Below are 12424 nucleotides of genomic sequence, written 5' to 3'. Positions count from 1 at the left end.
GAAACACAAATGCTTTTGTACAGCAGTTAAAATGGCCTGATATAAAGGCTGAAACTGATCATTGACTTAATAAAGTTCTTAGTAGCAACTGGAGCAGATTTTCATTAATAGAACATACAGCTGCAAAATCAGCACTCTCTGAACATGGGGAAACTAATTGATTTAAATTGTGCAGCAGGAATTTTAAAACACTTGAAAGTGTTAAAAATATTTTCCAGTTTGTCCTGCTATGCAATGTGCAAGTGTCATGGTGTATTATGTGAAAGCTATCATCTGAGAGCATCTCACAAGGACCCTGAGATCCAGCCCTAGAAAATGTTCTTGCCTCCCAAGGTATCAGCAACATGGGTTATACTGTGGGAACAGGTATTGTTTATTCTTCTGAAATGAAGTTGGGCCTCTTGTGCCATGGGAAAGTTGAACATACCCCTTCAGTAGTTCAGAAAAATTCTGTTATCCTGTGACTTCTTGTCCTGTAAAATTGTACAGTGGTGACTTTGATTGTGATATCTTTCCACGCTATTACAAGACATTGCCTTAGCTGCTTACTAAAAATTGTAGTAACATGTTCCACAGTTTATGAAGATGCCGATGGAACAACTTTTCTCTGAAATTCTTAACAGGATTTACAGTGATGTTAACAGAAACCGGGAAGTCAGTTATGTTACACACTAGAATGTTTCCAAAAAAGTGTGATATGTCGAACGCTAATCAGATTGCTAGATGCCAAAACTATGAATATGATTAGGCTGACAGAACTACCGGTATGAAAAAAATTGATGTGTAGTATTAGTCTCTGAGAGATAAAGCTACCTACTTGGTTAGCTACGGAGAGAAGGGCAAGTGGGAGAAACAACGATCCATTAAGCATAAGAAATTTTGTATGTTATAAAATGGGACAGAATGTGGATGGTCGGTCAGGATCAGTTTGCTAGGAAGTTTCTAAAGTATTGTTGGAGAAAGGCAGTTGATCTGTTCACAGTGATATTTCTAAGAAATGACGTACTGAATAATAGAAAATGAAACAGAAAGACTGACAAATTCCCAGTGAAAATATCCCACCCAGAGTGAGAATGAGGACAGGAGAAAATTGTCTGTCATCTCTAATACCTTTCTAATACTGATGGAAGTCTGATGGAGCTGTATCAGGTGAATAATGCAGGCGTGGCAACAATTCATACCTTAGTTCCTGTAATTTTGCCATGATGATGGAATGTGTGCGGATGCGCATTGTCTTGATGGCGGCACCCATCTTGCAGATAATTTTTTTCATTTGTAGTTCTTCAGTTAAAATGTGATATACCCTTTCAGATGACATCTGGCAACCATGAGCAATTTCACACATTTTCAATCAGTGATCCTCCATGACCATTTTGTGCACTTTTGCAATGATTTCTGGAATAGTAACACATCTTGGCCGACCACTGCACGGGTCATCATCTAAGCACTCCTGACCAAATTTAAATTCATTTGTCTACTTGGCAACAGTTGAATATGAAGAAGCAGAGTCCCCCAGTGTATTCTGGAAATCGGCATGAATGTCCTTTGCTTTCATACCTTTCTTTAAGAAGTACATAATCACTGCTCAAATCTCAGTTTTTTCCATCATCGCAAATCACTACCCGGGAACAACAACATCACCACTACAGCTCTCTTCCAAGAACACTGACGTGGCACGTGTTTACAGGCAACAGTCCAATGAATATCAAATCAGTTTGTTATCTTCTACTGTGACCCCATGAGGATTGAAACCACATCAGGCTCTATAATGTGCTACTTTAAGTAGATTATCTCAAAATCCAAAGCTAGGAAATCTAAACAAAGAATAGTATCGTAATTGCTGCCTACTCGAGGAGGTACTTTCATCCAGAACTGGGAGTTGTGATGGCCTGACCCCACTGAGCTTACAACATATCCTCCTACTGTGCTTATGGCAACATTTCCTCCTACTCTGCTTAAAGTACAGAAAGGCAGACCCATACTACCAGACCTAAAGAACCAGTGACTAACAACTGACACTTGTGCACCCTGTTTCGAATAAACATTTCCCTTTCTACTCCACTATTATATTGGTTACACAAAAGTTTGTAAGTGACATTGCACACTGCTGACCAGTGGCTGTGTTTACCAGAAGCACTGCCCAGTGGTTCCAGCACTTAAGCATTTGTTTCATACATGCATGTTGCTGTGTGGTCTAGCACATGTCAGCCTTTGCTGTTCTCTACATTCTCTCTCTTGGTAGCGATTTGGCCATAATTCTCACACAGTGGCACATTGCAATCCTGACCTGTAAGACCTGGCCAGCAACAGTGGTAGCATGTCTTGGATTTGAACACATTTCTTGACTCTCGTGACTGCATGTCCTACCTCACCCACTTCTGTGCTCTGTGCTCTCTGATAAGCTGTGTCCACACTGGCTGTGCCACACACAAACATGTGGTGCAGAGGAGTGTGGACCAGCACAGAGCAGCACAGAATGAAGCAGGGTCTTTTTAGATGTGCCGCAATGTTCCAGTGTGTATGCATGCACGTCTGCGCATCAATAACAATGGAAAATGAGAAACACTATCCAGCTGCAGCTGCACATCAATGAACCATTCCCTTTGATGCACCAAAACTGCATAGAACTTGTTTGTTTTTGTGCAGAGAGGCACAGTTTGATGTCCACGTCAGACATGCCACACTGCACGAAACCTCTTTTTGATTGTTTTGTGCAGCACAGTGTGGTGCGGCTGGTGTGGCTGCAGCTATATGGTGTACATTTTCTTATTGTCTTTGTGAACATAGTCCATAAATTCCTTGTGCCCTTTCCCGTGCCCTATAGAGATGTTAGTTAAGTAGTTCCCTCTGGAGCTTATTAGTACTTTTGATTGACAGCATTCATGCAGTCTAGCTTCTGTATCACCAGAAGTTTACATGTGACAGATTCTCATAACGCATTGTAATCTTGCACATTGTCTGTCAGTTTTAACCCTATTGGACTCAGGAATTGGTTCACTGACCACTTACCCAAGGTCACTCTAGTGCTCAAATTCTCAAGAAAAACTCAATTTTCACCCTTGGGCCCCCTTCCACCCCCCCCCCCCCCCCTCTCACAAGTCAGTCTGATCAAAGCAGACACAGCAAAGGACAATAGTAGGGCAGATAGATGAAGTGGTGATGGGGATTCCACTCTTCTGGATGTCCTCAACTTGTTCTGTTCGTGAGTCAAAATAGTCATCTTCGCACAACTGTGCAACCTGATTCAGAATATGATGAAGCATCTCTTATGTGGTAAATTTCTCACCCAACTACATCTAGTAACTACCGGTTATTAAGGATACAGAGAGGGAAAGCACTGGTTGCAAGTACTGGCAACACTCACCCACCAATAGACTATGATCCACACTGCTGGCATTGATTGGACAGCAATATTGCACGAGCTGGAGTCACGTTTCTTCACACCAGTCAAACCAGTGAGGTAGCGGTAAAGTGGAGAAAACTGCCCAGAGCAGTCCACTCAAAGCCAATCATCACCAGCTGTACTGCTGTGTTGTCAGGATGTCATAATATCAGGTGGGTGGTACAGGGTCTTACATCAGGGGTTCCTTGGCAGAGGCAACCACTGCAAATTGTAAATTCATGGCGGCAGCATTGGCAGTGATGATGTTTGTAGCTGTGGTTTAGCTAATTAGTGTTAGGTTTGATGACTGACTCCCGTGAATAGTCAGTGTGGGAGAAACGTGTCAGGACTGTTGGTCGGTGTTTCTTTGGGGCAATTGCAGCGGGGATGTGAGTAAAGTAACAGTTGAGGCTCTCCCATGGAGTTGTAGATTATGAAGTCTTCAGTGAATATCTGTGGGGGAATGGCAGCCTGTTCTTCCTCAAGGGATGAAAACAGAGAAGGTATTGATGTAGGAGTCTTAAATGAAGTTGATGTTCAAACGTATTCCAAACGTGTTCCATTAGATTCAGATAGGGACTCTGGGCAAGCCAGTCCATTGCAGGAATGTTATTTTCCACTAGTACTGCCTCACAGATAGTGCATTATGGCAGTGCCTGATCATTCTGATATGAACAATTGTCATCTCTGAACTGTTTCCAGTCATCCACTGTCCAGTAGTCTCTCTCTTTACACCATTTCTAATGTCACTTACCATTGACTACAGAAATGTGTGGCTTATGAGGAGGTGCTTACTATTTTACCTCAGTCTCTTAACTCCCTATACACATTCATTGTGGTATATGATCTGCTAGTAGCTCTGTGGAGGTCATGAGTGATAACATCTGCTGATTTAACGCAATTTTTTTTACAACCACCCTCCACAGTGCTCAACGGTCCCTGTCCACCAATACATGAGGTCTTCCTGGTCTTGGTTTAGTTGTGGTCGTTGTTCTGCATTTACACTTCAGTCACATCACCAACAGTCAACATGGACAGTTTTAGATGGGCTGAAATAACCATGATAGATTTGTGATTCAGGTAACATCCAACGAGTAGTCCACATTTTAAGTAGCTGAGCTCTTGTGGCCAATTCATTCTGCTGTAACTGCTTCTCTGCTAGCAACACAATGTTCCCTACTTCATTTTATACTGGTGGGTCCACATCTTGTGCAGCTAGTGGTCAATTCCACATTACACAGAGGTGTCCAGATACTTTTCATTGGGTAGTGTATGTGGAAAGAGATGCTACTGTAAAATTAAATGTATTCAATAAGACCAAAACAAGTCAATTTCTGAAATTATTTGCATTCTACAAAAATTACTGTTATATTTTAAGAAATGGCAGTTAAGTCCAGAAATGAGTGTATCATGCAGAAATTAATAAAGCAGATAATAAGATTAAGAGCATGGGTTACAGTGAAACAAGTGACAGGACAACTAGTGAGTGTGGAAGATACAGTAACAGGTAAACTAAATGACAATGTTGTGACTGATATTTTGCAAGTTGTGAATATTTTTTTGCAGTGACTTTCTAAATGTAGCATCAAAAATAGGATTAAATGGTTCATTTTTACACAAAACTTTTAGCAGTTAGGAGTAGCACCAGTGTCCTTCACTGAAATTAATCAAATTAGAAAAGTTCTAAGAATCAGTAGCTCCTGTGGTGGTGATGAAATTTGAAACAGAATCCTGAAGAGTTTTTCTAACTTGTAAGTACTCGTAATATCCGTAAGTGACGTGTGTAATGCAACACTCAGAAATGGAATTTTTATGAGTAGCCATACCATTGTTAAATCTCTTAATAAGAAAGATGACAAGAAAACTTTAATTATTATTGTTGTCCAGTTCCCTTATTGATGTCCGTTTTTTCAAGATATTCAAAAAATTAATGTACTTAATAGTAGTCTCACATTTGAGTAGAAACAATTTAGTAAGCATGTCACAGTTTAAATTCCAGAAGGGTTGCTCAACTGAGATTGTTATTTATTTATTCATTCACTCACCAAGTGCTACAAGCCTTAAATAATAAAATATCACCAGTCGTTATTTTTGTGAACTTTACAAGTTGTCTGGTTGTGTAGATCATGTTACTCTCATAGAAAAACTTGGCTTTACAAACAACTGATTTGAATCATAATGAATGAACACAACACAAAAAGCTTTGCTGTATAATCCAAACAATGTTGGAAGGAGGAAAAGTTTAGTTACTGCAGGAAAATCAAAAACCTTCCTATTGCTGATATATGTGAATGACCTTCCATTTAGCATTAATCATACAGAATTTGTTCTTTCTTCAGACAATACTAGTGTTGTAATAAATCTCATTAAAAAGACCTACACACAAGAAATTTTTAATGATATTTTCAAAGGGTGATTAAATGGTTTTCTGAAAATGGACTCACCCTAAAATTTGAGAAAATACACACCATATTTAGTTCTATATGACAAATAGTCACATTGACAATTAATACTGCACATGAACATTAGTTAGGAAATGTGGTAGCATAGTCCATATTTTTGGTGTGCTTATTGATGAAAACTGAAATAAGCCTATTACTGAACTGTTCAAACATTTCAGTTCACATACTTTTGTTTTTTGTATAACTGTTGATGTTGGAATCAGACAAATGAGCCTGCTAGTGTATTTTGCATATTTCCATTCAATAATGTTTTATGGAATAATTTTCTGGGGTATTTCCTCATTTAGAAAGAAAATATTGATTGCACAAAAGCTGGCTGTAAGAATATTATTTGGTATTCATCCAGTCACCTTTTAGTTACCTCATCAAGGTATTTGCTGATGGAATTTGTCATAAGTAATCCATCACAGTTTGAGAAGAATGGTGGTTTCCATACCTACAACACTAGAAACTAAGAGTGACTTTTATTACACCTTCATTAAAGTTATAACTGAGTCAAAAAGGATTCCATTATGTAGCAACAAAATGTTTGGATCATTTGCTGAAGAACATAAAATTTCTGACACCTAGCAAAGCAAAATTTAAATCTAAACTAAAATCTTTTCTTCTTTACAACTTCTTCAGGTCTGAAGACAGATTTTATCTAAAAGGTGGTAGTGTGTTAAAAAGCTTTATAATGTAGTTGCATGAGTAGGACTGTAAAAAAAAAAAAAAAAAAAAAAAATAATAAATAAATAAATATTTGTTAATGTTAAAGATAATCGTGTTTACATATATTATAAACTAACACACTTCAATTAAGTAGCTAACTACTTACTAACAATGAGAACTTTAATGCATTTATTATGGGATTACTTCCAATACAGTTCACATCAAAGACAAGTTTAACAGTGGTCAAAGCCTAGAAACCAAGGTGTCCATAGTGTGCAGTACTTCAAACCAACCAAATGCTCACTCCAAAGTGAACATATTAAACCATCCACTGAGTAATTCTATGTCTTGGCAGTAGCTCTTACTCATCTAAACTTTGGCTAAGCCCAGCTCTGCTGCACAGACCACAATCAATTTTTGTAAACCCACGATGCTAGCATCAAATCAAATTGCCAAATCCACAAAATGTATTTTTAAGTTCAACTGCATGTGAAATTACAACAGCTGCTGGATGCACTAAAATGGACACAACTCACACTTGATAGCTGAGCAGCTGAAATGCCATGGAGAATGATGTAGACATTGCATTGAATGGACCACAGCATTAGATACTGGTCCACACATCCAACTCCTATAATCTTTTTGTGACCTGTTATTCATTTATATTGACAGAATTGCTTTGGAGTGTTGATTAAGAAGGTCTTAATACAAATTTGTTTAGCTAATATTAAGGAAAAACTAATAAAGCAGTGGAAAATTCAGGATGGAATGTAATAATACTAGTTGTTACTCACCATATAGTGCAGATGCTGAGTTGCAGATTTGTACCTATCTGTGACTCAGCATCTCTGCTATATAGTGAGTAGCAATTGTCCTTTTATATTGGAAAAACTAATAAGCTACATTGCTATTTTTATAACTAAGTAGATTTTACCTAAAATATGGAATTCATCTTCAAGGGGAACAGTTTCCTATTTTCACTGGTGTAGTTTTTTTATTTAATACTAATCAAATTCAAATGACAGCCAATTAACTGATACATTGATTAATTACTGGTAAAAATATAAATAAATAAATTAAAATCACTATCCTAAATACACTGAGGTATAGCGTGTTTCTAAATGTTCACAAGCACTAGCTTCGTAACTGTTAAGTGTGACTGTATTGTATTCAACAATAATTCATTTTTAATTAATGTATATAAAATGCATCATGTAAATGCCTAGATGTGCCTTGCCGAACTCTTTAATTTGGTGTGTCCATCATTTTTGTAGCTTAAACTTATGAGCTCTGATGAATTTTATTCTAAACAACCATTACATAAAGCATTTCTGAACTATGGTGTTAAACTTAGACATACAGATTTGTTGAGAGTCTCATCACATTCAATGCACAGGACTCTTTCTGCTAGTGCATCTCATTTCCCTGAACTTCACTTGGAAGCCATGGTACAAAAACACATGGAGCCAGCTGTGTGCTGTGAGTTAAATCCACAACATGAAATTACTTCTGTTAGTAGCTATTTTCAACAAGCCATACAGTGCCTATCTGCCATGTGTGAACCTCTGCTCAGCTTGGCACTGACAGTAAGTAGCAGCCATGCATCTAATACTTCATCTTGCAATCCCTCCAGTCAGTTCTCCATACAAGTGGTAACCATGGAAAAGTAATTAGCACCATAAATTTATACATCATACCAGAATTGCAACTGGTAGAAAACTGTTTTCCACAGTAAACAAATGTAACATTTTGGGAATGGACTAGGTCAGTATGTGCAACATTATTATTGAGAAACAAATATTACTTATTTAATATGACACTAAGAAAACATCTTTGTTTATGTCAGCGTGACTATTCAATTTACAGTTTTTTCCACATCTTGTGGGGGGATGTTTGTCCTTCTATATTTCATCTTAATCATTTAAAAAAAAAAATTCAATCAGTGATTAAACAAACAATTAGTTAAATCTGAAAGCAATATGACTTAGTCTCACTAAGGTTGAAACTTTTAGACCTCACATTTCAATACATTGACATTCATGGTTGTAGTGCAACAGAGATATCACTATTTGTTGCTTTGATATTTATGGATAATAAACACTCAAAGAATTTTACACTTACTGTTGCCACAGCAGCTCACATCCTCCTTCCTGGATCTTCACCATACAACCAGCAATGCTGTATGGTGCCATCGCCCTTGCCAGCCTAACAAAGGCCTCTAACAAAGAAACAGTGGTTCAACCATTAATGACAGTAATAGGATATCTGGTGAATCTGCTAGCCGCTCTGCATGTAGTTGAGTTGACACTAAGGAATTTGTCCACGAGATAAAACACACACATGTAACTGTTACTCTACTCAAATGTATACTGTGAGAGTCGTTGCTTTTGTTTTCTTGAGTTGATAGTCATCCATTTAAATGACACTGATCACATTTTATTAACTTTGCAGGCAGAAATAGATGGCCGCCAAGAAACATTCCGTGCTTTGAAAGAGAGTGGCATAGCATTGGGAGCAGATGTTGAGAATAGTTTAGCACACCTGGAAGAATTACGTCGGACTCTTGGAGCTGCTTGGGATGACAGACGTCAGAAACTGAACCAGGCACTTGAACTGCAGCAGTTCCGTGCTCAGGCTGATCAAGTGGACAGCTGGTTGGCCACAAAAGAGGCATTCCTAAACAATGACGACTTGGGGGTAAGAAAGTAGTATGTAATGAATTGAACATTTGAGAATTGTTATAAATTATGTAAAGATGTGGACTATGATAGGAATAAAGATGTGTCATTCATGAGTTCAAGGCATGAATAAACATGACACTAGATGGAGGTTGCAGGCTACAAAATAATTTGTTATAATTTTTGTGAAGATAATAGGTGGCAATACTACATGGACCGGCTGTGGTTTGTTTTGAAGCTCTGAGTATGTTCTTCCTCCGTGTCTCTCTTTGTAGGGCCATGTTACTTGACAGTCTTCTGTAAATTTTCTGCTTGACCCCATTCATTCCCTTTTGTTTGTATATATAATAAATTTTGAGTCATTACTTATACTGTTGCCTTGCTGATACAAAAATACAGGTATGCGGTTTGTCACATTACAGTTACGCTCTACAAACATAAATTACTTTTAAATTAATCATAAGGTATTTGTGATATAAACTGATTAAATATAAAATGAGTATTAGTAGTAGACATCAGTCTTGTGTAATATTTGAAAATCGTAGCAACAAAGAATTGAAAGTATCTTAGAAAATGTAAAGCAAACTGGAAGTTGGCTTTTAGACAGGAAAAAAAATTATAGATGTCATCACAGCAATATAGCTAAGACAAACATCTGGTAGTATTTCCAATAAAGAAAATAAAGTGTGATGTTTAATGAGTTGTGAATAATATATGTCAGTGGGAAGTGGGCAACCATCTAAACATTCTGTCCTTATCTTTACCAGCAAGTTGAAACTAATTCAAAGTACTCTGGAGTCCAATGAATTATGCAGCTGAGCACTCATACACTTTGTATTATATCTAGCCATAACATTAGGTTACACTCATGTTCGTAAGTCACACTTGATACAGCCTATTGGTTGTTACATTTGTTAGTGTTACATGTAACTTACATTATAGATTGAACTATGAACATATAAGGGAAAAAGTGAAATGCATTTTTACAGTAGACTGTATTAGTTCTAACAAGACAGAATTATTATTCGATTATTGGTCCATCCAGTGGCTCAGGAAATGTGAAAAATTCTTTAACGCCTAGAAACTTTTTATTTTCTGTATTTATTTATTTTTATTCTATATAACAAGGGGAATCCCAGTTTCCTTTTTGTGTGTATATAAACAATGTTTTCTTCCAGGATTCTCTGACCAGTGTAGAAGCTCTGTTGCGAAAACACGAAGCATTTGAAAAGACGCTAGCAGCACAAGCAGGCCGTGTTGAAGAACTAGAGCGGTTTGCACATGAACTAGTTGCTGAACACCACTATGATAGTGCAGGTGTTTCGCAACGTCTTGGCGCTGTGTGTACACGCTGGAATCGACTCAGGGAAAGCGCTGCAAACAGGCGATGCAGACTCCAGGAATCTCGACAACTGCAACAGTTTCTTCGCAATATGTATGAGGTAATATTAATAAATTCAGCATCTGAGTTGTTTCTGTTTAAATTTTCTTTCTATTCCTTTCGTATTTACTTCTTGATATTCATACAACATTGGAAAATTCTATGTGGAATAAAAACAATGGGTAACAGAAGGTAATCACTCAGGAGCAGAGGATGGATACATAAATAGTGACTGATACATATGAAGGAAATGGTGGAAATCAGAGGGACAAAATCAGGGGAATGAGGTGATGGATCCAAAAATCCATAATTTCAATCACTATGGCTATCCTGTTATTGAAGCACCTCTCATTGTTTTGATAAAATGTGTATCCTTTTGTAGTCTTAGGCCCACTCCTCTGTATTTTATATTTCAATTAGTACAGAAGACTTTTGAAGTTTTCACCAGTTGTTTTGGTCTTCAAAATGTTGTCAGTAAGGTACTATTTGCGATCCAAAAATCGTTGACCATAATCATTCCATCTGGTGAAGTGGACTTCATCTTTGTTGGTTCAGGGCCACTGCCATGATAGCAGTATCATTTATATTGTGAAGTGATGAACACATCTCTATAACAGTAACAAACTGGCAAAAAGTGTCATTTACATTCTTTGTAAAATGCTTCAAATATTGCTCAGAACTCCCATTTTAATTTTTTCTATTGGGTAACATCAACAGTTGTGATGAACATGTTGCCCCAACATTTCTCGCAATTAATTGTCAATGCAAGATGTACCGTACTATTTCTTACAATACTCCTTTTAGTGTTATCTGTTTTATTCACCATTACTCACTTATCACCCAACCGGGCAGTTTCTCAATGTTTTCATACGTGATTATTGTTTTGTGATATCCTTCAGCTGGATTACATTCAAGAGAAGTTTGGATTCATTTGTCCATATTTAAAACATTGAAAATGAAGGAAATTTTAAATGAATTTGTGATAGCAAGTAAACCACTCAAAACATAAAATTTTATGATGGCGTGAAATTGAAGCCAATTCATTTGAACTTAATGCTGGCAATATGACCACTTAAAAGAGCAATATATATAAAACTTGAAATGCACTAATTGTTGTAGTCAGAGCAATTGCAGTATTCATGTTTTAAATCTTCCGTTTGACAAAGGGTCACTATATCTCTGTAAAATAATGACTTTAACATTTTGTTATGTCTGGTGCATAGTCTATGCATTCTTTGAATAGTTTGTTAGGACACTAACTACCAAATGATCAGGACTACATGGTAATTATTGCTTTAACCTTTTATTGCATTATAACACAGACAACAATCGAGCAAATTTTCTTAACACTTTATTTATCTGATCTTATACCATAACTGAGACAGATACTGACAGTGCTTTTAATGTGTTGGATCCAGACAAATTTTCCATAATATTTTTTTCACCTTCTTTCTCAGGTGGAAGGGTGGATCCATCAGAAAATGCAAACAGCTAGTGATGAAAACTACCGTGATCAGTCAAATCTTCAGAGCAAGATACAGAAACATGCAGCCTTTGAGTCTGAGCTCTCTGCAAATCGTGGTCGTGTAGCTGCTGTGTCTGACGAAGGAGAGACACTAATTGGTGCAGGGCACTTTGCAAGCATGGAGATTAGAACCAGACTTGATGAGTTAGATACTGCATGGAGGCAGCTGCAAGAAAAGTCACACCTCAAGAGGGAGAGACTGAATGATGCCTACCAGGTAATCTTAAAAAATTTCAAGTCTGATTACAAACTGCGTGACAGTTGGATCTTAGTCATGTATTGTTATTGTAATAAGTTGAAAAAATATCAAAAGGTAATTCCTTTTACCTTCATTTGCACTTTCCT

The 12424-nt window shown here is 37.2% G+C and overlaps 1 protein-coding gene across 1 annotated transcript in view; it reads left to right on the top strand.

Moving 5' to 3' along the window:
- LOC126470328 (spectrin beta chain, non-erythrocytic 2) overlaps positions 1 to 12424 on the top strand; it is a 304767-nt gene that overhangs the window by 226320 nt on the left and 66023 nt on the right. The window contains exons 45-47 of the mRNA XM_050098113.1: positions 8947 to 9192; positions 10352 to 10615; positions 12012 to 12296. Of these exons, the coding sequence (XP_049954070.1) occupies positions 8947 to 9192; positions 10352 to 10615; positions 12012 to 12296 (795 nt within the window). The remainder of the gene's footprint in view (positions 1 to 8946; positions 9193 to 10351; positions 10616 to 12011; positions 12297 to 12424) is intronic.

This window comes from Schistocerca serialis, chromosome 3 (assembly GCF_023864345.2).
Source record: "Schistocerca serialis cubense isolate TAMUIC-IGC-003099 chromosome 3, iqSchSeri2.2, whole genome shotgun sequence".
In the NCBI taxonomy this organism is placed as follows: Eukaryota; Metazoa; Arthropoda; class Insecta; order Orthoptera; family Acrididae; genus Schistocerca; species Schistocerca serialis.
The sequence above is the reverse complement of the archived record's forward strand: the minus strand, read 5'-3'. Positions and strand labels throughout refer to the sequence as shown.